The sequence below is a fragment of the Pseudopipra pipra genome, chromosome 11 (assembly GCF_036250125.1).
Source record: "Pseudopipra pipra isolate bDixPip1 chromosome 11, bDixPip1.hap1, whole genome shotgun sequence".
NCBI lineage: Eukaryota > Metazoa > Chordata > Aves > Passeriformes > Pipridae > Pseudopipra > Pseudopipra pipra.
Window position 1 is genome coordinate 12,806,361 of NC_087559.1, and position 25,854 is coordinate 12,832,214.

Consider the following 25,854-nt stretch of genomic DNA (forward strand, 5'->3'; position numbering starts at 1 on the left):
CTGGGATCGTGCCCCTGCCTGCAGAGCTGCTCCCACAGCATAAAGTAGCAATGAAGTAGCTACTTTATTAAGCAAAACCATACTGTAATATGGGCTCTCGGGGGCGGGGTTGCTGTGTCTCAAGCCCCCCTGAAGCTGCACGGCCCTCCCGGGGCCCGTTCGGAGCTGCCGGGCCGGGCCGCTGGGGGGCGCTCCGCCCCTACCGCCCCCCCCCGCTCCCCGCAGGAATGGTTCGGCCGCCCCTCGGTGCCCGCTTGGCCCCGCCCACTCCGGGCGGCTCCGGGGGGGCGGGGCGGGGCGGTCACGTGGCTCCGCGCGGCGGGGCCGGGGTCGGGGCCATGTCGCGGCGGGAGCGGGGCCCGGACACCGACCCGGGTTCGGGCGGCGCCGGGGCGGCCGCGGAGGATGCGGCGCTGGCGGAGCCGGAGGGTCCCGAGCAGTGCCTGTCGCTGCTGCCCTGGGACCGCTTCTCGGCCTGGCTGCACTGCGTGTGTGTGGTGGGCTTCGACCTGGAGCTGGGCCAGGCCGTGGAGGTACGTGCGGGGCTCCGCGGCGGGCGGCGGCGGCGGGGCCCCGCCGGAATCGGGCGCTTCCTCTGGCCCCGGCGTTGCACAGGAGCAGGAAAAGCTTGATGGAAACGTGATTGTGCAGAGCCTCAGAGCGGGAAGCACCCTGGGGAACCGGCCCCGCTGTCCCGGGTGAGGCGGGTTGTGCTCGGACAGCAATTCCCACGGTGCCAGTTGTCCTGCCGGCGGGCCCTCGGGAATGGTTCTCATCGCGTGCCAAGATTTGTGTTAAGTACATCATCGGCTTTCTTTACATGCCACGAACGCTGATTTCCATGGCGTGTAGTTGTTAAAGATGTTTAAAGAGTGTGATGGTAACGGGGATGCGAGTGGTCTCCACAATTACCAGCGTTCACCGGCTCGTTGGCTGCGCGAACAGGTTCCCTACACGTTTGAATCGTTTTCCAGGAGCTCGAGCTGGATCCGGCCCGTGGCAATGACTCCCAGCTGTGCCCTCTGTGCAACAGGCAGAGACAGCTGGGACACTGCTTCGGGAATACACGGGGAGCACAGGCAGCTGGGATGCTGCTTCGGGAATACACAGGGAGCACAGGCAGCTGGGATGCTGCTTTGGGAATACACAGGGAGCACAGGGGGCACAGACAGCTGCGGCACTGCTTTGGGAATGCACAGGGGGCACAGACAGCTGCGGCACTGCTTTGGGAATGCTCAGGGAGCCCTCAGCGCTGGAAAATAAACAGCAGAGAAGAGTTATATTTCAGCTTGGTTTCACATCCTGTTTCACCCTGTTCACCATGTGACTTACTAGCAAGCTCTTGGTGCGCAGGGAAAGTGTCCTTTTCTTTCCTTCAGTCTTCTTAAAGGGGTGTTGGCATAAACGCATGGCACAGTGGCCTAAAATTCAGCCAAGCCAGCTATTGTAATATGTAAAATACATAACTGATACACATTGTTGGCTGCACGAGAAATGCAAATAAAACCCCAGCATACTGTGCTGATTATCTGAGCTCTCTTCCCTTGCTGTTATAAGGTGGTGTAGGCAACAAAGACAAGGGTTTCTGTATAACCCCTGACTTGGACAGATGATGTGCTTGGTGGCTGAGGGAAGCACAGCCTCTGGCCTGGCTGCAGACACTTCTGTTAACAGTCCCCTTAATTTAATTGACTGCATGCATAAAATGAAATTTAAAGTGTCTGCATAACTGAGGCCTGATTTATTTTTTTTTTTTCAGTATATAGCTGCAGGAAGAAGAATTAGCTTTCAGTTTAAGTTGAAATTCTGGGAAGATACACGGGCTAGTGAGGAAAAGGAGTATGAATTCAAGTCTGGTCTGTATGCCAGTCTTCTGACTAGACTGATGATTTCAGCATCATTCAGCTGCTGAAGGAGTTACATTTGGTGTACTGCTTAGCATAAGATAGCAAAGGAAAATATTAAGAGGTGGAAAGAAGATGGTGATAAGTTTGCTACATGCAGAATGCAGGTGTTCCACTTGTATGTCTAGCTTTCAGCTTTAGTTGCATGAACAATGTTTTGTGGCTGGACTTCGTTGGATAGGAGAGGCTGAGGGGAAAAGAAATGCATTGGAGGCTTTATGACCAGGGGACATAAACCTGCTTAGTCAGAGATCAGCCAGAGGGTCTATTTGTTGTTTTCTGTGGAGCAGGATAGTGTTATATTATCAGGAGATAAATTTACTTACATTTTGTAGAACAAGAGCTAACTGGATGTTAGTGGTATGGTAATATGAGGACTCTCAATGCAGCTACCATTGCTGCATTGAACTGCTCTTGGACTAGTTCCCACCTCTGGAAGCCCTGAAACCTGCTTTGAAATATAATCTTTGAATTTATGTTACATTTCATTTGCTTACAAGCTAGCCACCCATTTCAGTAGTTTTGGGGTGGTTTGGTTTTTTTTTGAGGAACTTCTTAGCTGAAATTTAAGTGTCTCAGGTTTGTCCTCTTTCCTGTATGTTCTTTTCTCACTTACTTGCATAATCACTGATTTTGTACATCCCTTTTTTTTTTTAGTGGTGGTGCTTCCGTTTCTTTCATTGTGTTGCATCATTTTTGATTTCTGTGTTGTAAAAACTTGTTACATGATTTATTTCCATAACTACTAAAGCTGTGACTTCGAGTGTAGTCCTTGACCTTGCACAGTTCCCAGCTGTTATTTGGGGCCAATGACATCCTCCAAGAGTTACTGTTAGTATAGAAGGTGTTTTGTGATTGAATTTTGATTACTCCAACCTAACTTTCCCATTACAACAGATTTCAGACAATAATATGTGTTGGCTTTCTATGGAATCATCTACTTCATTTTGCATGTACAACTTAAATCTAAAAGATGTCATCTTGCTCTCCTCTGAGACCTTTTGCACCAAAAATCTCAAGTACTCTGAATTTTTAAATGTATGTGTGTGGTCTTTAACTGGCGTTCAAAATACTTTGTAAAGATGGGTGATCAATTAACTTAAAAGCATATAAAATTAAGAATAGAGGCATGATATTAATAGCTTACAATTGAAAGTATTCTAAGGCAGGTATTTGAGTGTTGAATTGTAAAAATATTTAGTAGAAGCTTACTGCTTATACCCAGTTGATTTTCAAATAAAATAAATCTTTCTTCCTGTAGGTAATATATCCTCCACATTCCAAACTCACAGATAAAGAGGTAAGTCATGGTTGCTGTATAAGTATATAATTTGGTTTGAGTTTAGTAATTTCAGGAAATATAACAGCTCTCTTTTCTTTTCCCCACCCTTTAGAAAACCAATATTTGCTATTTGTCTTTTCCAGATTCTAATTCGGGTAAGTGCTTCCTTCACACTGTAGTCATCTCTTGTTGGACTAAGCTGTGTTAAAAAAGATAAAATTTGACAGTATGTATTCTGGGCTTTAGATCAAATCCTGATTTATATATCTTAATATTACAATACAGAAATGTTGCAGCTAAGGTTAAATATAAAGCTGTGACTGCATTGCAGTAAGGTCTGAGGATTCTTCTGCATTTTATGTAAGTGAAATATCGAGAATGTCAATGTGTAAGACCTTCTGGATGACACACTTGCAGATGGTTCAGAATACCTGGCAAGTAAAGAATGAACACCTTAATATCACTTTTTAAACAAAATAACAGTGTTGTCACTGTAGGGAGGAGAGTAGGCATGGAATTTGAAGGATTTAATAAAGCAGTTGGAAGGATACGGAACCCTCTTCTCATAAAGGACTAAGTGTGTATTTTCTAAGTTTACAACAGAGAAACTGACTTTTAAATTCAAAAGCAGGTAGAAAGAACAGTCGTGAAGGGAAAACCTGGGCTATCTTGTATCTTCTCCATTCTTGCTGCTTCTGCTGCTGTGTGTGGTCCTGCTTGCTAAATTATTATTTAATTTTCTGCATCTGCTGCCAAAGAGAAACTGGGGGCATGTGGCTGATGGGTTGGACCACCTGCAAAAAGATACTGCAGAAAGACAGACACTTCCTTTCCTGTTTATTTCTGGACAAAGTTAAAACCTGCAGTAACAGCCTTGAGCCTGTAACTGCTCTCACTCTGTGCCTGTGGATGCTCTGCAGCAGAACAGCTCTGGTGTCACATGGGGTGGTGCAGATGTGTGCTTGTAATGTGTGTGAGCTCTCTCCTATGTAATTTTACAAAATATCTTGGCTAATTTTTCTCCATTGTCTTAATGTCATTAAAGTTATTTTTTCTGTTCTTGCTATACTGTATGTAAATAGAGGAGGAGCTGCTTCTGCTATTGAAAGAGAAGATGAGTTAACTGTATCTTCTTATTACTCCCATTGTTAGCAGTCATAAATGCCTCTAACCTTCAAAAGATACATTGAAGGTACAAAATCATGTGTTAGGAATGAAGGTTAATTTTTTTTATTTTTAACTTTTTTTGTGTATTTTTTTTAAAATAAGAGTGTAGTAAAGTTGTTTTAGGCAGAATATTTGTAAGGAAGGTTTACTTTCAGCAGGAAAAAATCCCACGTTTTTACTTTTTTTAATGTTCCTATTAAGAACTATGGGTTCTTGATCATTCTTGATGGACTGAAGTTTCAAATGATGTAGAGGGATTACCTGAATGAAACCTGCCTTCCACAAATGAGCTGGAAGTGTATCCACCTGTTAGGATTTATTTTTTCATTGTAGGCCTTAACATAAAAGGAAAAACTTTATGTAATATAGCAGTAAAGGAAGTTATTAGCTTGCAGCTAAATTTGAGGTCAGCCTTCCTTAAATTTTCATAGCTCAAAAGATTAATTAAACTTTTTTCTTTTACAGCTACAAAGAGATAGTATTCCAGTACTTATGGCTATGAACTCAGGGGTGGAAATTGATTTAATCAGTTACTAGATCATAATACTTTTTGTGGTTTTGAGCTAAGTTTCCTAGTACAGTTATCTTTTACTTTCTCTGCATGGATAGTTGAAGAAAGAACAGACATTTGCCAGTCTTTTCTGGAAGAGCTTGTTAAATAGGAAGACATCCTATCCTGAATGATATTTCAATATATTAATGATTAAGGGTAATTAACTTTTAGGTCTTCTGTGTATAGGTTTTTATAATAGTTTGGGGTTTTTTTCTTTGCTATGGATGAGGGGAACTAGCTTTGAAAACCTGAAGCAAATATTTGGTGCTGTGTTACTGGCACGTGCTGTGCTTTTTCTTGTTATCATTGAATCCATATTGCTGAGCACTTGCTTTCATTACCTGTTTGAATTGGATGGTTGTCCCAGCACACCGTGTTTTGCTACTTTTGGTTTGTCTTGGCCCACTGAGAGTTTCCCACTGTGGCTTCAGGAGGTTCTGAGCCTCAGCCCTGGGCTCTCTGAGCGTGTCAGTGTTAAACCTGCCCAGCCGGTGCCTGCCCGAGGGTTGGAGTGTCTGTGAGGGCTCTCACACAACCTATGAGACTCAAGGAGAAGATGAAATCGAGCTTCTGTGTCTGATAAACAGTCCCCTGGAGAATGGGGCTCTGCCTTTCCTGTTCAGTCAGTTTGCACTGGCTGGGGTAAGACAGGACGGCTGAGAGGAGCTCAGATCATCAGTGGTGAGGTCATGATTTTTTTCCTGGAGGTCTTTGCAAATTATGTCCCAAACTTGTAAGAGCAGAGCAACCAAAGAAGTTATATTCAACATGGAGAAACAAATGTCTTTTGCCAGGAAGAAACTAGAAATTTACTACTATTAAAAGGAGCTATAAGTTTAGTAATATATTGATTCTTTTGTAGTGATTTACATGAACACTTATATTGTTACAGTGAAGATGGTCTGCCTGCCACAGGCTGGCCTTTCAGTTGACTGTGTTCATGTTAATACCACTGTGTTGCAGAGACACTTTTTACAGTCCCTTGCTAGCAAGAGTAATACACCTGTGTGTCCTTTAGGTTTTGACAGTCCCCTTATCACTATTCCTGTGAGCATTTTCTTCAGCTTACATAGCTTCTACCTGAACTAAAGATTTTTTGGAGCTTCTCCATTTGCAATGGAGAGAACACAACCACCAGAGTATCAGTGATACAAGTTCTGATTGTGCAGTTCCTATGCCACACCTGGAAAAAGCTTCTTTGATAAGTGATACAGACTTATTTTATTTTTATTTTCAGACTGCAAATAATCAATGTACTTTGGTACTTTCTTTAACAAATTAATTTTGGTAGAAATTAAGGGAAACTTCACTCCTTGGGGGTATTACTGGGAAGTCACACTCGGTTTCACTTGGTTTTCAGCAATTAGCTTTGCAACTTCCAAAATGATGAGTCCTAGACCTGCACATGAATTTGTAGGAGATCAGCATAATGCACTCTTATGGTGTGACTAATGTATGAATTGTTTGGTATCAAAAAAAAGTCAAAGCACAGCCATTCAACAGAGAAATGACATGTGCTTAAGATAATTGAAACTCTACAGGTAGACTAAGGAAATGGGTGATTACCAGTAGGAGAACAGCCTTTAGTTGAGCTGTTTAAGGACATGACAGTCCCTGTGAGGTAGAGTGACTTTTTTTGTCCTTGTTGCAGACAGAATATTTATTGTTGCCAAATATGCCAACTTGTTCACTTATGAAAGTATAAATATATAAATGGTCACAATAGCAGTGCAAGACAGATGAAGAGAAACTCTGATACCTCATTGACTGTAAACAAGTTCTCATGTTAAAGAAGGCTCAGACTCAGAATAGTGTTTGTTGTTTATCTCTTCCCCATGTAGGTTGTCTTGGGGACACACAGTTTTGTTTTAGATTTCGACGGTCTCCTGGAAGGAAAGTCTCATTTTGTTGTTTTCTGGACCAATTGGATAGAGATCTACCAGTTTACTTAAAGGTTGGAAATAAGAAAAAATGGAGTTAATTTCTTTTGGGTAATGTTAATTTGTGGGTCATTACCTTTAATGCTCGAAAAGCAAAATCTCTAAACTGGAAGTCCTGAAAGTCAAAGCTCAGAAAATATTTGCTGTAGGATATTAGTATAATTATCATAATAATAATAATAATATTAAGTTTCACTAGTTCTTTAAGTTTTATTAGTATGAATTTTGGACTGCAAGGAGAGTTAAACTGAAGACCGGACTTGTTTCATTATTGATTAGAAACCTGTAGATCAAACTGTAAAAACCATTATTGTTGTGGAAATCTGAAGTGCTTTGTAACTTAATTTAAAAAAAAATCCAACAAACTTGAGCTGTCTCTCTGTTTCCACACTTAATTTTTGGAAGGTTGGAGCAGTTACCTAAAAGAGACAGTGGCCAAAAAGTTGTTCTCCTCATATTCATAAGGAATATTGAGGCCTTTAGCTATGTTAGTGGGAGTCTGATTCTCAAACTCATCTGTTTATGAGTCAAATACTTTAATTCCTGTTTGTAGGAAGGATGAAGCTGGTGTTTTATCTTTGAAGTGTGAATGTACTTCCTTGATACTTCAAGAATCTTTAATAAAACTAATACATTGAAAGACTAGGTTATATCTTTTCAAGTCGGGGCTTTAAGGTTTTTAACTGCTAAAATCTTTTTAGTGCTGCTTTGAAGAATTATAAATGTTGATTTATTCCTCAGGAAGTTATTTCTATTTTTGTTTCATGGTGTGTCAGGAGAATGTAGATATAAAAATAGTAAAGCCAGAAAGCACAGCTGTTTTCACACACTGGTGTTTTCTCTTTGAAGTACTTACTAAAAAAATAATGCCAATAAACAGAGTAAGCGTTCTAGTTTATTGTATCTAATCAACTTTGGAGCTTGCAGGGAAATATGCTTTTGAACTGTATATTGAATGGCTTCAGAAAGGAGGAGAGTATCAGGTGGTTGTATTGTATTCTTTCCTTTCTTTTGCAGAAGGATTCAGCATATTACTATGGCTATGTGTATTTCAGACAAGTTCGTGACAAGTCATTAAAAAGGGGCTATTTCCAGAAGGTAATTCCAATTCTTTCAGGAAAACATTTATTTGGAAATTAATTATTTTTTGGTGATCTCAGAGGAACAGGAAAGGTATCTTGCTTTCTAAGTTAATTGTTGGTTTATAGTAAATTGGTCTAATTTCACAACGGCTATGCTACGTTCCAGCTCCACTGTCAGAACAGATGGTTTTCTCTGTGTGTTTAAAAACAAGAAGTTGGTAACTGTAGAGAGTTGTTTGTTTACAGTTGCCTGTAGTCAAAATTGTGGTTGGCTTGCATGTGTGGGAAAAGTCACACTTGATGTCCTCTGAGGGTAACCAGCAAAGCTGCCGTAGAACTGAGGGAAAACATTAACTTGAAATCCTATTCTTGTTTTGTTCCTCTTTATTCCAGTCTCTGGTCCTCATCAGCAAGCTGCCTTATGTCCATCTCTTCCGCACCATGCTTAAGCAAATAGCACCAGAGTATTTTGAAAAAAGTGAAGCTTTCCTGGAAGCAGGTAGTGGTCCTGTGATGTTCTAGAGGAACTCTTACACTGTCACATACTTTTTCTGGAGAAATAACAGGCAACACTATCATGTTCTAGTTTGTGGCTTTGTCTTCTTGCAGGGTAGAGGATTAAAATTTTAACAAACTTGCTTGATTTCTAGATCATTGAACAGAGCTAATCTAATTTTGCATCCTCTGTGGGAGAATTGAAGGTCCCTCCAAAAACACATCTAGGGTTGTGTGTGTATCAGGACCAGCTGTTGAGCACAAGTAGCTGATGCCAATCCTCAGTTTGTTCTTTTCACAAACTGAGTCCTTTCGGGCAGTCTGACAACTTTTGCTAAACAACTGTACAAATGTCATCTTGCTTGAGGCTTTTTTTTTTGTGTGTGTGATTTGTTTGTTTTGTTTTTTGACCAAATGGAAAAAGCAACAGAGCAGCACTGATAGCAGGTGCCTCAGCCTTACTGCAGAGCTGTAAGAGCCAGAGAGGGCCAAATGGAAAAGTTATTTGCTCTTTGCCTGGGAGTGCTGTGTTCTTTGTACAATGTTCATGTCTTTGTGCTTTCACTGGGCAGCAATTTGTGGAAACCATGAAGGAATTGTATTTTTTTAATCTTCTATTTTCTTGACAGGTTATATTATGAGCAAAATAAGCTCTGCAGAAAACTAGATTTAGGAGTAATACTCAGAATGGTTTGCAAGTTAATGCTGAAAAACTCTCTATCCAAGTTGTAAACTAGCTTTTCCCTTAAGTGCTTGTGTTCATCTATTCTGCAATAGCTAATGTACATAAAGGGGTGTGTTCTTTTTTAAGTTTCCCAATATGTACTTTCACGGTTTCTCATGTAAATTTCTTCAACCAATTGCAAGTCTCATTGCTACAAAAAAATGAAAGACCAGAGGATACTGTTTTCTTGAAATGACAAACTTTGTAGTTCTAATGGAATAATACATAAAGAACGTCTCAAAGGCTGTAGAACTTGTTTAGTGTGATCAAGAGACAAGTAGAACTGATGTGGACTATTAGCACTAATTTAAAATTGCAGTGTGCACAAAGGTGACTTTGTGATCATGGGTTATACATGATATCAACTGTTATAAAAGATACTTGTTTTTCCTTTCAGTTTGTAGCGATGTTGATCGTTGGCCACCACCAGTTCCAGGGAAAGTTCTGCAGTTGCCTATTATGGGTGTTATAATGAAGGTAAGTACTCCTGCACTTGTGCTTCTCTGAGGGTGTTTTCCCCACCTTTTACTGTCCAGGTCCTATTGTACTGTGCTTTGCTTTCAGTGTCTCAAGCTTCCAAACAGGAATAGATGTTTACTACACTCAGAGTGAAGGTCTGGGAGATCTTGATTAGGTGCTTTGACTGGGGAGAGGAGGGGAGGATCTTTTATCGTGCTTAGGTTAATATTTAATTTCTGTAGATATTAAAAAGCAGTATTTCAATACAACTACTAATTGTAGTGTGTATATTATCCCACTGGAATTTGCATTCTAGGAAACTGTAGTGCTAATTATATTTGTCAAATCAACCATAAAGTAACACTTGAAAATACTGAGAATTAAATTCCAGTCAAGCAAATTAAATATATTGATGAAAATCATTCTTCTTCTTGAAGGTTCACAAGTAAAAATCTTTTTTGGCCCACACACCAGCAATTAATTTCTTGTGCTGTTGATAATTTTCAATGAAAGTGTAATATGTCTGAAGGAAGCTATTAAAGGAGTTGTATCTAGTGCAGAGGGAAGAATGGTAGTGTTTAAATGGTGGCTAAGGAGTAGGCCTCTGGGAGCCATAGTGTCTTCATATGAAATGGAGTTAAATGGATTTGATGGAACTGGAGTTTACAACCAGAAGCACGTTCTGAGCAGATACTCTCAAGTTTATGGCAAGATGTGTGTGCATCACTGGGGAGAGGAAGGAGAAGTTTCTGAGGCTGTTCTGAAAACACAGGTCTAATAAAGCAGTGTTCTTGGGTGCTGGATGATGATGAGTGTCAGATATGTCTTGTTTGGGTATTGCCTGCATTTATGTCATCAGTAAATCTTACCTATGAGAGCTGACATTGCATTCCTAAACTGAATAAAGTCATAATTACTGTCCAGTGATACATCCCTCTTTTATTATGCTGCTTGGACAGTTTTAATTTTTCTGTATAAATTACATCCATATGTGCACATCAGCTTCCAGTATGATGAAATCTGTAGTTCTCGAGACTTACAGATGCAAACTAAAGTCGGAAAAATATACTTATGTTCAGACTATTTGGATTCTGCCTCACTCCCAACAAGATGTCTGATGTTTTAGGAGAAGATTTTTCTCTAAAAATAATTCTGTGCCATCTTAAAACCTCATGACCTTAGTCCAGACCATTCTTTTCAACATTTAAAAGTATTTTTATTGAAATTACAGTAATAGTTGTGACTAATGTTACCAAGAGTTTTTTCTTAACTGGAGTGTTATTTGCATATTCTGTTACTCAGTTTTCAATTGGAAATTCTGTAGGTGGAAGTTCTGTGGAGTAAATAAGCATCATACTGTAGTATATCCTCTTTAAATGTTACAACTTGTCTCTAAGTCAGCATTTGAAGTGTCTGCTGAATCTGATACAAGGGAAAATAAATCTTTCTTTTTCTTTCCAAGTTGCGGATCCCAACATATCGTGACAAGCCCGGAACAACACCGATAGTACAGAATATGCATCAGGTAGAGATTAGATACTGATATTGTACATAACCCCAGACAAAGCTAAAGATCTGCTTTCATTCTTTTACTTTAAACTTGCTCATAGAGATTGGTAGCAAGTCATCATATATTTGATAATATTGAAATCCACAATCTTTGAAACTTTGGAGGAGTCAAGAGTTGGATTCTTCATAGAAAAGATATTCTAAGCCAGTTACCCCAAGTAGGGAAGGAGGTCCAGGTCCTGGAAGAGGGTAGTTGGCTGATAAAATTACTGATTTGATCATCCTGTTAATGTTTGGGGGGGGGAATTGAGGATGAAAACAGAATTAAGAGTCTTTAGTCATAGAAGATGGTTATAAAACAAGTCCATCTGTGCCTTCATGTGCTGTGTAACTGGTGTTTGAAACAGCTTCAATATTTTATATCTTTTCTGGACTGAAAGTTACATGCCTATAAGTGGGTTTTGTGTGTGTCTTAGGCAAAATCCTGCTTTTAGCACACAAAAATAGTTACTTGTGGAGATAACATAGTATATACTGACTGCAATAGTAGAGTAGTGTAAATAATCAGGATATATACCATGTGCTGTCTGTAAGCATTTAAGGGAAACCATTTCATTTAATACCTAGGTATTCTGATGACTAAAAAACAAGCATTGCGATGTCTTTTAGGCAGATGCTCAGATCTCCATGGCTTTGCCGACTGTTCATGAAGTGGATCTTTTCAGGTAGGAGCTTGAACTGATTGATTCCTAGCTGTGAATTCCCACAAGTCAAAGTTTTTTGATGGTACTTTGACACATGTCTCACGGTTTGCAAGCCAACATTAGTCAGTATTGGTTTTAATATTCTTTTTCTGTAAAGTTAGCTAAAACACAGTTTGGACAGTATGCAGGCTGAAACTGCAGTAAATAAGCAAGTTCATTGAATGTTCCATTTTACAGAAGTATTTTATGTTTTTTAAATTACTATTAAGTGCTACTGCAAACTTCATTTTTATTCAGTTCTTAACTGGAAGAAATAGGTCTTTTATTATGTCAAGTGAATTAAAACACCTCCATCTGGTTTTAGGTGTTTCTGCCCGGTGTTCTTTCACATTCAGATGCTCTGGGAGCTGGTGCTGCTGGGAGAACCACTTGTTGTGATGGCACCATCACCATCAGAATCTTCAGAAACCGTGTTGGCCCTTGTTAGGTAAATTCAGTGGAGCTTCCAACTAATGACTAAGTGAGTCATGTAAGATTCCAGCCGAGTGGACCTTCATTTGATCAGTGTAATAAAGCATTGCAAATTTGAGATTTGCTTTTGTCTTTCATGAAATTTTGCACTGAATATATACAGACAGCTTATCCTCTTTCTGCCTTGCAGCTGCATTTCCCCCCTGAAGTACTGCAGTGATTTCAGGCCATACTTCACCATACACGACAGTGAATTCAAAGAGTACACGACTCGCACACAAGCTCCGTAAGTGAATCGAAGTCTGTTGTGAAGATGTTGCTCAAAGCCACTTGTAACCATAAATTTTGTGTTCAAATACTCCTTAACTATTCTTAACTTCTGTCATTATGTTTAGACTCCCTTTCTTAATAAGATTTATCTTGCAGAGTGCAGTTATTACCTGATTTAAGTTTTGACTCCAGTTAGATAGGACAAAGAAGTTATGAAACAATGCCATAATTAAACTACTCTTGAGCTTCATGAGATATTTGTCTACAGAATAAGTAAAACGGCAAATATGAAAACAATAAAAGTTTTTGCCTTTCTGCAAGAGTTTTTCTGTATAACACCAGCTCCAGACTATCTCTTTGGGAGATTTGGGTAATAGTTTTCATCTTTAATCAACTGCTAATCAAAGTGACTAATTCAACATCCATATGGCTGCTTTGTAGAGTTAATTCAGTGGTGTCCTAGTTGAGACAACTTAAAAATTAAATATCTCTTCACTGAATTTGTTAGAATAATACTGTAAATAATTCAGATATTAAGATTATTTTTAAGAGTGTGAACGTCCAAACCCACTGATGTTTAAAACTGCTTTAAGAACACATTTTCCTCTTTATTTTTTTTAAATTCTGCTCTTATTGTGAGAGCGTACACCTCCAATATTTCTTATTATATGTTATTTAAATGTAGCTTGATTAGATTCACTGATCTTTTTGTAAATAAATTTCTTCTAATGTCAGAACAGGCAGAGGTTGTTGGTTTGGATTTTTTGTTTTGTTTTTCTTACTGTATTTTTCCTCTAAACGGATGTATTGCCAGAGAGAGAGCAGTGGAAAAACACATAAACACAGGCAATATGTTTCAGATGGTGTTCCATGGGAATGGTTATGCAGTATGTAATTTAGTTTCTAAAAATAATTCCAAGAAGAATTTGGTTAAACTTCAGTTACCTATGTTTCAAAATTGCATCCTCTCCTCTGTAGCAAAATAGAAAGGTTGGTCAGTCTGTATGTTAGTATTTGAAACAGAGCTGGAATTGCTCTGGCTTTCTTATGGAAAACAAAAATTTGGAAAGGTAGGAAATAGGTTTTTTTAAGCAGTGGCTCTAAGAAGGGGAAGAATCCAGATGATGCAGATTCTGTGTATTTTATTACCTTTAGTGAGAGGTGAGCACGGGTCTGTTTTTCATCTCGATGTTTTGATTTTTTGTGTCTTTTCAGAAATTACTTTACAATCAGAATTGGTTCTGGTAAATATGACAAATTAAGGCTCCTAAAAGTGACCCAAGTAGCTTACCACGTCTCACTATTTTATTACCAGTAGTACTGAAAAAAGATTCCTCCTGATTTGCTACTAGTTTATGTTGGCCTGGAGAGTTATTATTTTAGTGTGTGTGTAAATGAAGGCCTTACTTGAACTCCTGATCTTTCAGCTTCCAGTTAGTAAAAGAACTTCTATTTGTGTGCATTGGTCCAAACTAATTCTGTGTGAAACTTGCATTTTGGTTCCCACAAAATAGGCATGAGAACATTTAATATTTCAGTTGGGCTAGACTTGACCCCTTAGTAGGGAGAAAGGAATGCCTATTTTTTGGGTTCTTTTATTCCTCATTTTCTTAGTGTTGATTCTTGTGACATGGCAATGAGAAAAACATAAGATAAAACATCATAAATTGATTTTTCAGACTAAAACAAAAGAATGTGTGAAATCTTTATATGAACACTGATCTTTATTGTTTTGGAAGAGAGATTGTAAATCACCTATGATGACCCGAGAAAATAATGAACATTTGCAAGTCGAAATGAATTTAAATACATCAAACAAGTTTAAGGGGATTATAGAGACAGCAAAAAACCAAAGTCAATTCAAATGAGTGGGGAAAACTATGAGTGGGGATTAAAATGTTTTGAGCTGAACATACTTGGACAAAAGGACTCAAAAGAAGTGATTTTTCTGGGCAAGGTGGAGTCAGTGACAAGCAAGAAAAGAAACTGATACAATTTGGTGCTTCTGTTGACCTTTTGTATTCATTAAGACAGAAGCTCTTGCTATCATATTTTAAACACTGTCCTTACTTTTCTAGGCCCTCTGTCATTCTAGGGGTGACAAATCCCTTTTTTGCTAAAACACTTCAGCACTGGCCTCACATTATCCGAATTGGAGATATTAAACTTCCAGGTAAAGTATAAATATCTTGTACAATCCTGTGCAATAGGATCTAACTGTGGGCTTATTTATTTACAAACATGTAAATTAGTCCCATTAATTTAGCTTAATCCTAACTAAATTGTCATAGGTGTAAATCTGTCACGTGAAATTAGACTCTTGAGTGCTCTATGTCTTGTCTTGTCAAATCTCATATATTAAATGCAAAAGGTGGTGATGGTCATTAGTAATAATGTTTTACCTTTCACACAGTCCTGATTTTGTCTCTCTGCCAATAAGGTATTAAAATGAGAGACATATTGCTGATGTTAATTTTAGTATGAGTAGAATGTAATAAATCAGTCACAGCCAGCACAGAATGTAAGACCCATGTGAAAACTAAGTTTGAATGTTACAATAACATAAAAAATTGTTTGTTGACAGTGTTTTGATAATATATTTCTAATCTGGCAGCATTCCAGTAATTATTAATTGTTCAAGTTGAATGATTTCCTTACATGATTGAGTAGAATTTTCATGTACTCTTTGGATAACCTGTCAGTCGCCAGCCTGTAGTAAAATACCACACTATTCTATTTATTGTATGAAATTCCTGGGAGTATCTGTCTGATGTGACAGCTTCACTCTTCTGTTCTGACAGTGGCAATGCATAAATATGCAGTTAAGATAAAACATCATAAAATTAATTTTTGTAAAATAACTTAAGTTGATTTCTGAATACAACAAATTATGTCTTCAATATAATTAGGCAAAGTTTTGCTTTACTTTAAAATATCGTGCCTGTCCACGGTCAGAATACCTGTAGGGGCTTGTCAGGGGTCTCAGGAGGAGTTACTTAGCTGCTGTGTAGTTCAAGTTTGGAAAATAGAATCTTAATTAAAAAATTAAACTCTGCAAAGCCATATACAGAGATTGCCTTCAAATTTGATATACAGTTTCAAGTATGAAATTCTAAAGTTTTGGTGCAGCTATGGGAAATGCTTAGTCAGAAACTTTTAGAGGTGCATCTGTCTGATCTGACTTTAAAAATTTATATTCTATTTCTTTAGGGACAAAGAGAGGGTTTCTGATTATTTTTTTGTTCTTTTTTTTTCCTTTTCCCCCCACTCTACAGTTTCAATAGCAATTTATACTGTTATCTCCTCTGAAGTCGAGCATCCAAACAGATTTAAGAGAAGGTTCTGCTGAGGCTGCAGGACTGTTAACAGGGTTTAGGGTCTTCTGGCTGGAGAAGGATAAATTGGAAAAACACAACAAAAGCCTTTACTTTGGCCCATAGTAAAGGAGACATAAACTGATTTAATTTCTTATGTACAATTTTTTTTTGATCAAGGTGCAAAAGGTTTGTTCCCAAAAGCATTTGCGTTAAGGGGAACAAAGGAAGATGGAATAAAAATATGAAATTAATGAAATGATAATTCACTACTGTATATCAGTAAGTTTATTTGGCTTCTGGGTTTAGAAGGTCATGCTTTTGGGGTTTTTTTTGTTTAGTTGATTTTTGGGTAGGTTTTTTTGTTGTTGTTATTTTCAACAAGGAAAAGTCTATGTGCTCCTGTTCATGTGTTTGCCAGACATTTCTGGATATATACTTGGATTCTTGTCAATGTTTCTAATGTTTCTTACAATATTAGATTGTCTTTATATGTTTTGGCAGGTGAAGTTCCAAAGCAGGTGAAAGTGAAGAAACTGAAGAACCTAAAAACTTTGGACTCCAAACCTGGTAATAACTTCAGAGTTAAATTACCAGTATTTTAATTTTAAAAAGCATACCCCGTTTCTCCTTTGGCTATAGGCTGCTTTTTTTCCTCAGGTGTTTATACCTCCTACAAGCCATACTTGAACAAAGATGAAGAAATCGTTAAACAGTTGCAAAAGGTAATACTGTAAATGTCTTCTTAAGGGTAACTGGGTTGTGTATTTTGTGTACTGTTGTACAGTGTTTTCATTTAAGGAAGCACTTTGTGTAACTGAAATGAAACTGGATTCCAGTTCCTTTGCCCCAGTTCGTAGCAGTATAGCTGGATATACACCCTCATTGTAGAAGGGCTGCTGGCTTGTTAGCAGCTTCCATAACAATATGTTAGGACTCAAAAAGTTAGCTTAATAATTTAGAGGATTGAAGGGATTATCAGTTCATCTGCTTTGGGTTTTCCACCCTCTGCCAGCCCCCTCCACCTCTAATCTCTTTGGTCTAGAAATCTCATGCATGAGGTTTGTAAGAATCAGAGCTTCCAAGTTTTAACTGCTTTGCAAATACTTGTTTATAGAAACTTTGCTTTCCTTGAATTTCTTTACATGAAAATAAAAAATCAACAATTGAAAAGATGAGTACAAAAGGACTTGAAGCTATTAATTTCCTTTCCTGGTTCAGGGTGGGAGGTGCCGTGTGTGGGATTATAGCAAATGAATACAGAAACACTGGAATAAGTATTGATAAAAAAGAAACCCACCACAACTACCTACAGGTTTTGGAGTAACAGACTGTGATTTTTCTTTTTTTTTAAGGGAGTACAACAGAAACGTCCAACAGAAGCACAGAGTGTGATTCTTCGGCGCTACTTTTTGGAATTGACAGAAAGTTTCATTATTCCATTAGTGAGTTCTTAGACTTATGGGGTTTTTACATAGGTAATATAGAATAGCTTTTTTGGTGTTACCCTGACTGACTAAGTCCAGTAACTATCCAGTAACTAGCAGTGTATCCCTGGGGTCAACACTGGGTCCAGTACTGCTCAACATCCTTCATTAGTGAGCTGGACAGTGGGGCACTGTGTACCCTCAGAACATGTTTTGTGAATGACCTGAGTGTTTCATCATTTTACAGCAGGCATGATCAGATCCAGTTTCTGTTTGGAAGAACTGGAATATCTCTAGAGACTTGTTTGTCCTTGGGTGTTCAAGATTAGAGGAGCTTTTCTTTAAAATTCATCTTTCTCTCCTGTTCTTTTGAGACCGAATGGACACATAGTGTGAATCTAAAACCTTTCCCTGGCTTCCTCCCTGCACCTTGTCACTTCAAGCGAGGAACCTAAAGCATGTTCTGTCATAAGTCTTAGTTTACAGGGTGAGATCACCCTTCACATTCTCTGCAACAGGAAAAGTATGTGGGGAGCTGACCTTTGTTTCTTCAAAAGATAGAACTAGACTTGTCATAATGTTATCGAAACTAATTATGTTCACAGATCAAAATGTATGGCCAAGTGCTTACAAACACTTGGAAATGTGTATCAGTTTGTGCAGATCTGCCTGTGTGAGCTGGTGAGGCAGAGCTGCCTCCTGTTGTTACACCTGATGCTTCAGCAGTGGCCCCTCTCCCTGTGGGTTGGACACGTTGGGGCTCTGGCCATGCCTGTGCCAAGCCTTGCTACAGCAGAGATGCCCACAGCATCTGTGGGTTAGTTCTAGAGCTAATGCTTGTATGAGAGACCCTGAAAATCACTTCCAAACACTTGATACAAACTGGGATTACACTTTGGAATAACCCATGATATGAAGGTACCTAGGGACTGTCACCAAAGAAAAGAGAGATTGTTTACTTGTGGTTGAAGTTCAGGATATAGATATTCCATGTACATGTTTGCTTCCTGTCCTCCTTTGCCCCGTGTCCTTCTTGAATCTTGCTGACATGAAGCTGGAGTTGGGAAATGCAATCAGTATTAGATAAGTTCCTCTTGTCTTCTTATGTGGTGAATATGCACAACCCCGCCCTGTACCAATACTCAGCAGAGAAAATGCTGTGGTCACAAGCAATAAGTAAACACACACGTGGTCTGTGTATCTTTAATACTGGTTATGCAAACAACCTTTCCTTTTCCTTTCCCCAGGAACGTTATGTGGCAAGCCTAATGCCTCTGCAGAAATGCATATCACCATGGAAGGTAAGGAAATATCATTTGAATGAGCTGGAAATTGGTGATTAGAGAAAAGTTATGGTATGCTAATTATTTTTTTCCTTTCCATAGAGTCCACCACAGCTGAGGCAGTTTAGCCAAGAAGACTTCATGAAGACACTGGAAAAAGCAGGACCACAGCTCACCTCAGGTTTAAAAGGAGACTGGATAGGACTTTACAGGTCATTTCTTTCAGCAGCATAAAAAATTATATAAATGAAAATAGATCAGTAATATGAATGCTCTTTTCCTGATCAAACTTATGATTAGTATTGATTTTAATAAGGCTTTCTTTTAGAATGTATGCTTTGATAGGAATTGATAGTGCTTAATGTACTTTACTCACTTAAATGTGTTTCTCTGTAACCTGTTAATGGTTTCCTAAATATAATTACTTCAAATTTGATGATGTCAAAAACAGTGTTACCAATTTGTACTTAAAATCTAAATTGTATTTTGCTTTGGTGTTTTACCAGGCATTTTTTGAAATCACCAAACTTCGATGGTTGGTTTAGGAGCCGGCAGAAAGAAATGACACAGAAGTTGGAGGCCCTTCATTTAGAAGCACTCTGTAATGAGGTTAGAAAAATGTGTGCTTATGATTATGTTTATCATCTTTTAATAAAAATATATTCTCTCACAAGTCAGTTTTACTCGTGTTTTCATAGGTTGAACATGAAAATGTTGACAGTTTAGTCTAGCAGAACATGATCTTGTTCACCAAGGACAAGGTAGAACTAACACAGCAAGAGAGAACAATACAAAATGCAGTTCACTTGTTACAACAACTGTCATCATTTGTAAAAACATATCTTTAGTACTTTTTTGTTTTGTTATGTATTTTAAAATTGAATACACACACACACACCCAAAAAAATAAAAAGCTTTTTCCTCTTATTTGATAATATTATTTCATTCAGCTTCTGTCTTTGGCATCTCACTTGACACTTTCAGTTGTGATATAGTTTGTAGCTTTGAAGGTATAAAACCAGTGAATACCACAGAAAGTTGGTGACTAATTAGATATGGTTAGTAAATAAGCCTAAAACTGATCCATAGTAATTGGAAGCTGAGAAGTGAAATCTTTTTGTTGATTTATAACAAAATGCCAAACAAATGTTCCTATGTTGTAAGATCCATTCTTTAATGAAGAACCTTCAAATTATATCAGTATAATTTGAGTTGGAACAGCTGCTAAAGAAATGAATTGCAAGAGGAGAAGACGTTGTACAGCTAGAGAGGGAATAGGAAGAACAAAAAAAAAGTAAGGCTATGCCACAGCTTGTAAACAAACAAAAAAATTGCTCTGATTATTTTTGAAAAGCCATTTGTTTTTATCCCTTGCCCTGTCAATTCCCAAACAGTACCTTGTAGCAAACCCAAACAGATTGTTCAAATAGAGCAGCCCAAATAATTTGCAGGGCAATAGCTAGGTCACTTATATAACTTAGATTCTATCCAATTATACTTGACATTAACTTAATCAAAGAAAAGGAAATGTGTCACAAATTTATTACTGATTCTGCTCCTCATTGCTTTTTCTTTTGATCCAAGTGTTAACATCTTTCTCTGTATGAGCAAATATCTTTGTTAGGTGAATAGTAAAGGGATAAGGGAACAGAACTTCCATAAGAAAACTCACTGATTGTAGATTGTATCTTACTGGCTGTGATCTCCTTTAATGCCCTGCCTTACACTACTTTTAATATTTCATTGTGCTGGCAGATCTGATTTGGTAATCATTCACTGCTATTTTACATTGTAGGTGCTCTTTTTCAAACTAAGCCTGTTGGGCAAGTTTTTTTTTTTTCCTGTAATTTATTTGTATTGTGTTCATGTGCAAGTTTGTTCTTAGGCCAAGTACTGGGCAAACATGCAAATAAAGCAGATTTTGTGAGTCACAGTAAAGACAGGACATAAGTAAAATGAGTTTAGCAAATGGCATGGGAATGAGAAAGAGACTTATTCTGAACAGTAGGTGTAAATTAATACTACTTTTGAAATTACATATGTTGCCATAAATATTTCAATGCTTAATTTTTCTTATTTTAGAACTTGGTTTTTTGGAGTCAGAAGCACACTGAAGTAGAAACGGTGGATCTTGTCTTGAAGTTAAAAAATAAACTGGTAAGTAACTGAATTGAACATGACTTAAATACCTAGAAGCACTATGTAGTTGTTTTTGCAAGGACTTAAATGAAAATATTCATCATGATCTAGGTAGCTTAAGGAATCAGACATTCAGGTTTTTAAAAGAAAAACAGTTAATTTGAGCCATGCCCGAAAAGTTAGTTGGCTCCCCGACATCATCCGGCCATGTTGGAAGCAATGTATTGCTGGTAATTAAAACTCATGGGAACTCTGTGACTGATCTGAATCCTCAGGGAGGAAGAAGTCCAAAAAACAAAAAAAAATTTGTTTTTTTTTCTTGAAAGCCAAAATCAGTGTTGCTCATGCTGTCGTGTGGTTGTTGAGGAAACCTGCTGTTGTCCAAAGCAAATGAGGAATCCATTTGCCAGATTTTCTAATATATCACTTTGATGTGTCTTAAGATGAAGTTGCACTTACAGTAGAAATCATGTTTTCTGGTACCTTTGCAGCTGCAGGCTAACAGAGAACATCTTCCTGTGAAAACCGACACCCTGAAGAAGCTGCAGACACACATCAATGACATCATATTAGCACTTCCAGATGACTTGCAGGACATCTTGCTCAAAACTGGCACAACATGATCTCTGCTGGGCTTTTTTGGTGCAGAAAACCAAAAGGCAAGTAGTCTCACAGAAGACAGTGGCTTACCAGGTTTGGACCACAGCTGTAAGCAGTACATTAACACTACAATGGACTGTACTAATAGTATAGCCCATTTTACTATTTTCACTGTTTTTTCCACTTAAATACCAATGCAACTAAAGGGATTCCTGTGTCTAATAATGTTTGAAATAAGTGCTCTTAAAGAATAATCTGTGGGCATATGAAGCTGTACCACAGTATAGGACCACAGTGCAGTGCTGGCATTGCAGAATGTTTTTCCATTGGTGCTGCTATACCCAATCCTGTTAACTCAGGGGTGAGCAATATTGATCCTGTACTGTCCTGTTGATGTAGTATCTGGTTATTCTTTCTTTCTTTTTTTCTTTTAGTTTTTATCTAGTGATAACTCCAACTGACATGTGTTTGGCCAGAATGCCTTATAGTTGAGGTATTTTCCTGGTAAATCATTGCTTTCAAAACTCTTTCAGGAACAACTGAAATAATCAGATCGCTTCTTAACTGTTTTCCTTTCTCCTTCTTACCATCTTTCCAAAATGATATTAATTTAGCATCTTGAAAGAAGAGAAGGCAGCTGAAAAAAATTTCCTGAAGGGAAGTCTCTTCTATTTAATTTCTGTTAATTAGGGTGCTCTTACATGCCTTAAATAAAGTAATTGTGTACTAATTCACGGTTTGAAACTGCTGACATCGAGGATTTCAAGTGGATCACTCGTGTAAATGTAAGCATGCAGTGTTCATCACAGGAATTCAACACAGTGGAGTTCTAATGAGAATTTTAAAATGAGTGGCTTCAGTAGAGTTGGCTGATACACAATCTGATTGAGTGGAGATCATAGGAGTTCAGCTCATTTTATAACTTTTAACTTCATTGGTTTTGGCTTACACCAGTCGGGTGTTTGAGGAGGTGGAGGGGCTGGAGGGAGAAGATGCTGCTTCAGCTGAGAAAAGCCTCTGGACAGGTCAGACTGTGGCAAGAAGCGACTGTAGCATGAAATTATTCTCAGTATATGCATATAGCAGACGTGCATAAAGAGTAATTTCCTCTTGCATATTAAGCAACAAGAATGTGATGTTTATCTTCTTGAACAAGTTTCAGTGGTATATAAGAACTCAGCTGCTCCACATGCAGTGTTGTACTTTGACCAGTTTCAAATAGAATAAACATAATATTATAGTGTACACACAGCATATACTTTTATATGACAAATGGATCACAGTTGTAAAAAAAAAACCACTCTGCTTTTAAGTGCTTGGATAGAATTTTTAAAAACTTATGACATAATCCTGCTATAAGAATGTGCTTTTCTATAACAAATATTTCATATCATCTTTCTAAAAATGTCTTATTTAGATATTAAGTGTCACAACGGTATTTTTATGAAAATAATGTATTTTAATACTGTTATGTTTTGTATACAATTAATCATGACCAAAAGTTTAATGTATCTATTATGCTACTTAAAATATACCACTTCAGCATTAATTGCTAACTTGCAAATTTTTTTTGCACACCCTGATGAACAGCATTTCTAATTCAGAAATTATGAAGTGGCCATTCATACCCTAAATTATCTTAAATATTTAACCTGGAGCACTGTGTACTTTCTTGGAACCATGTAAACTGGTAACAACTATGATAACTATCACATGACTGCAAATACGTATTTTTTTAAAGGAAAATAAAAGAGTTTGATTTTTATTTTTTTTTTCTTTGAAAGTTATGTGACTTAGATGGTGGGTGTGTTTGGGTTGGTTGGTTTTTCTCTTCTCCTAAGCAAAACTGTTCAGCTTGCAGAGACTGCTGTTTGATGAAGCTGTACCACTGAGGTGCCCAGAAATATGCAGTGTGATGGAGTGGTGTTGTGGTTTGATTCTGCATCAGGGTTGTAACGTGACAGAGCTGCAGCATCCTCAAGAAAGCACATGCAGGCATGGGCTTCCATGCAAAATTTATCCTCTCTTCAATTTGTGTCCTGTACACATCTGAGAGGCCCTTGAGAGACATGGTATGGGAAGTAGGCTGCAAGCAAAGCTCAGTTCAGGTTTCTTTACTGAAGTTGGTATTAGTTTCAATCCCTGAATAACTAGATGCTTACACAGAATTAGTGTCTTGTTCAAAAGAAAGGCAAAAAGAAAAGTTGTACTGGGTTGTTTGCTGTCTTCATCAGTGACTTGCAATGCTTTTAGTAATGGTGGTTCAAAAGGACTTTACCCTGCAAGTCAAGGCCAACAGGAACAGCCTTTCCTCATTGCAGGGGTCTGCTCTTGTCCTGGCTCCCTGCAGCCCTTGCACACTGACCATGCATGTTTTGACTAGGGATGCTTCAGCCATTCAGAGTGTTGCAGCAGGGAAATTCCATCAGCTGCAGAAAGCAGAACCAGCTTGGTGACTGGAATTTTCCCATCCCCATGTTTTGGTTTGGTTTTGTTTTTAACTCAGCGTGCTTAAAATCTAAGGAAAGGGCTTGTACTTACTCTAATTCATCTGACTCTTGACAGCTAAAGGACAGTGCACAAAACTACTCAGTTCGGTAATTTTGCCTCACTCTTCACCTGGTTACCTGGTTTTAAAAAAAAACTGCAAAAAAAAAAATATATATGTGTACATACAGAATACCTGGATGATTAGAAAGGGTCCCAGAAAAGAGGTAGCAGCTGTTCAGTAAAGAAATGCTAAAGATCAACATCCCAGCTAGGTCACAGAAAGAAGCTGGACTGCCTCAGTCAGTGTAACAGGAGAATAAACTGGGTGTGCATAATAAGCTTTGGGACTTCTCAAATTTCTTCTAAACAACATAAAAAGAACGCCAAGCACTAAAACATGAGGTAAAGTGCAGTCAAATACAGTAGAAGTGCAGCCAGACCTTTAACAATATTAACATCCATGGTCTGAATAGAGAACAATGAACGAACTAAAGTAATTGTAAATAATAATTCTGTTGTAAATAATAATTCTGTATGACTATATAGAGCAGCCACTTAATGTTAATGTTGAAATGCTGGTTATCACAATCACTTCTAAAGCAAGTGTTAGATTGTTCTCAAACAACTGAAATAATGAAAGGGATCTGTTAACAACTCAGATACAGTAAGAATAGGCCAAATTGAAGGTCTAGAAAGTAACTATTCTCAGCCAAGTTCAGTGAAGCTTAACTTTCCTAGCCAAAAAAAGTGTAAATACTGAGTGCTCTCACTGGACTCCTTCGATTCCCATTTCCCGATAGTTTTAATAGTTCATCGGTATCATCTTAGCATGTTAGGCACTAACGAGATTAAGGTATGATTTATTTGCAACTTGAATCTTAATTTACACCAGATTTTTGGTCCGGAAGAACATAATTTAGAACTTGCATAAGACTTTCAAAATGATACATAAGAAAAGCTGGGGGTGCTCCAAGGCCACGGTGGATGGGGCTTTGAGTGACCTGGTCTAGTGGAAGGTCATCCTGCCTATGGCAGGTGGGTTGGAATTAGATCATCTTTAAGGTCCCTTCCAACCCAAACCATTTTATGATTCTACAAAAAGAGCAGCCTAAGTTGGCTCACTCAGTAGCCTACTGTTAGGATCTGGTTCAGGATTGTCTTGATAAGGACAACTAAAGATATTTTTCTTTAAGGGCAGGTAAGTAAATGCCTTCTGTTCAAAAAATGTTGACTCTTATGTACCTAACATAGTTTCTAATTAACAGAGGTAGGCTGTAGCTCCCTTGAAAATTTTTATGGAATCGAACCAATCCTTCCTTGGGAGAGTCACTTAGGCATTAAAGGCAGCTCATCTAATGTTGCCCCAAATCAGTTACCACCATACTATGGGCTTTTTACAGTAGCTGAGAGAAGGTCTTACAGCTGGTTATGAAATAAAGAGCTTTCACCAAAGAGCACGTTTCGAATAGATGAGGGCTTGGGCAGGGCCTGGGCAGCCTGTGAGGACAAGGCCCCCTGTAGTGACCACGGTGTTAATCACAGCCATAGCATAGGCGTAGATATATATAATACAATAATAAACAGTAATAGTATAGTGGTGGATAACAATCTGTCTGTCACAGAGCTGCCTTTTCTTGGTTTGTTCCAGCTTGGTTTTTTTTACTGACGTGTCTCTGGGGTGCATTTGGGGGCTCTGTGAGGATAAGTTTTGCCCCGGCAGCCCCTCTGCTGTCTCCCCCCGGGCCGGCAGCGGAGCCCGTTGCCGTCCCTCCCTCAGCGCCGCGGGTCGTTGCCGGGGCCGGGGGTGCCCCCTCTCCCCGCGGGCGGGGCGGGGCCGGCACCCGCCCGGCGTGCCCAGCGTGCCCCGCGTGTCCCGGAAGTCGCGCGGAACGAGCGCGCTCGCCTACATCCCCCGGCGTGCCCCGCGGCGGCGGCCAACGCATGGCGGGGCAGTGGGCGGCGCGGAGCCTATCGGGAACTGTAGTCCGCGCCCCGCCCGGGCCGTGTGGCGGAGGGCGGTGCCGCGGCCGGGGGATGTGGC

General features: G+C 38.8%; 1 protein-coding gene across 1 annotated transcript; it reads left to right on the forward strand.

Moving 5' to 3' along the window:
* The first annotated feature begins 212 nt into the window (after positions 1–212).
* Positions 213–23,088, forward strand: DENND6A (DENN domain containing 6A). Its single transcript, XM_064667625.1, has 20 exons — positions 213–533; positions 3,166–3,204; positions 3,299–3,341; positions 6,748–6,860; positions 7,864–7,944; positions 8,322–8,427; positions 9,545–9,624; positions 11,069–11,131; positions 11,785–11,840; positions 12,184–12,306; positions 12,481–12,576; positions 14,639–14,733; positions 16,379–16,444; positions 16,535–16,599; positions 17,230–17,319; positions 18,549–18,602; positions 18,687–18,796; positions 19,091–19,193; positions 20,667–20,741; positions 21,215–23,088. Exons 1-20 carry the CDS (start codon positions 228–230, stop codon positions 21,344–21,346), a joined length of 1,896 nt encoding a protein of 631 aa, XP_064523695.1. The 5' UTR covers positions 213–227; the 3' UTR covers positions 21,347–23,088.
* Positions 23,089–25,854: the final 2,766 nt, after the last annotated feature.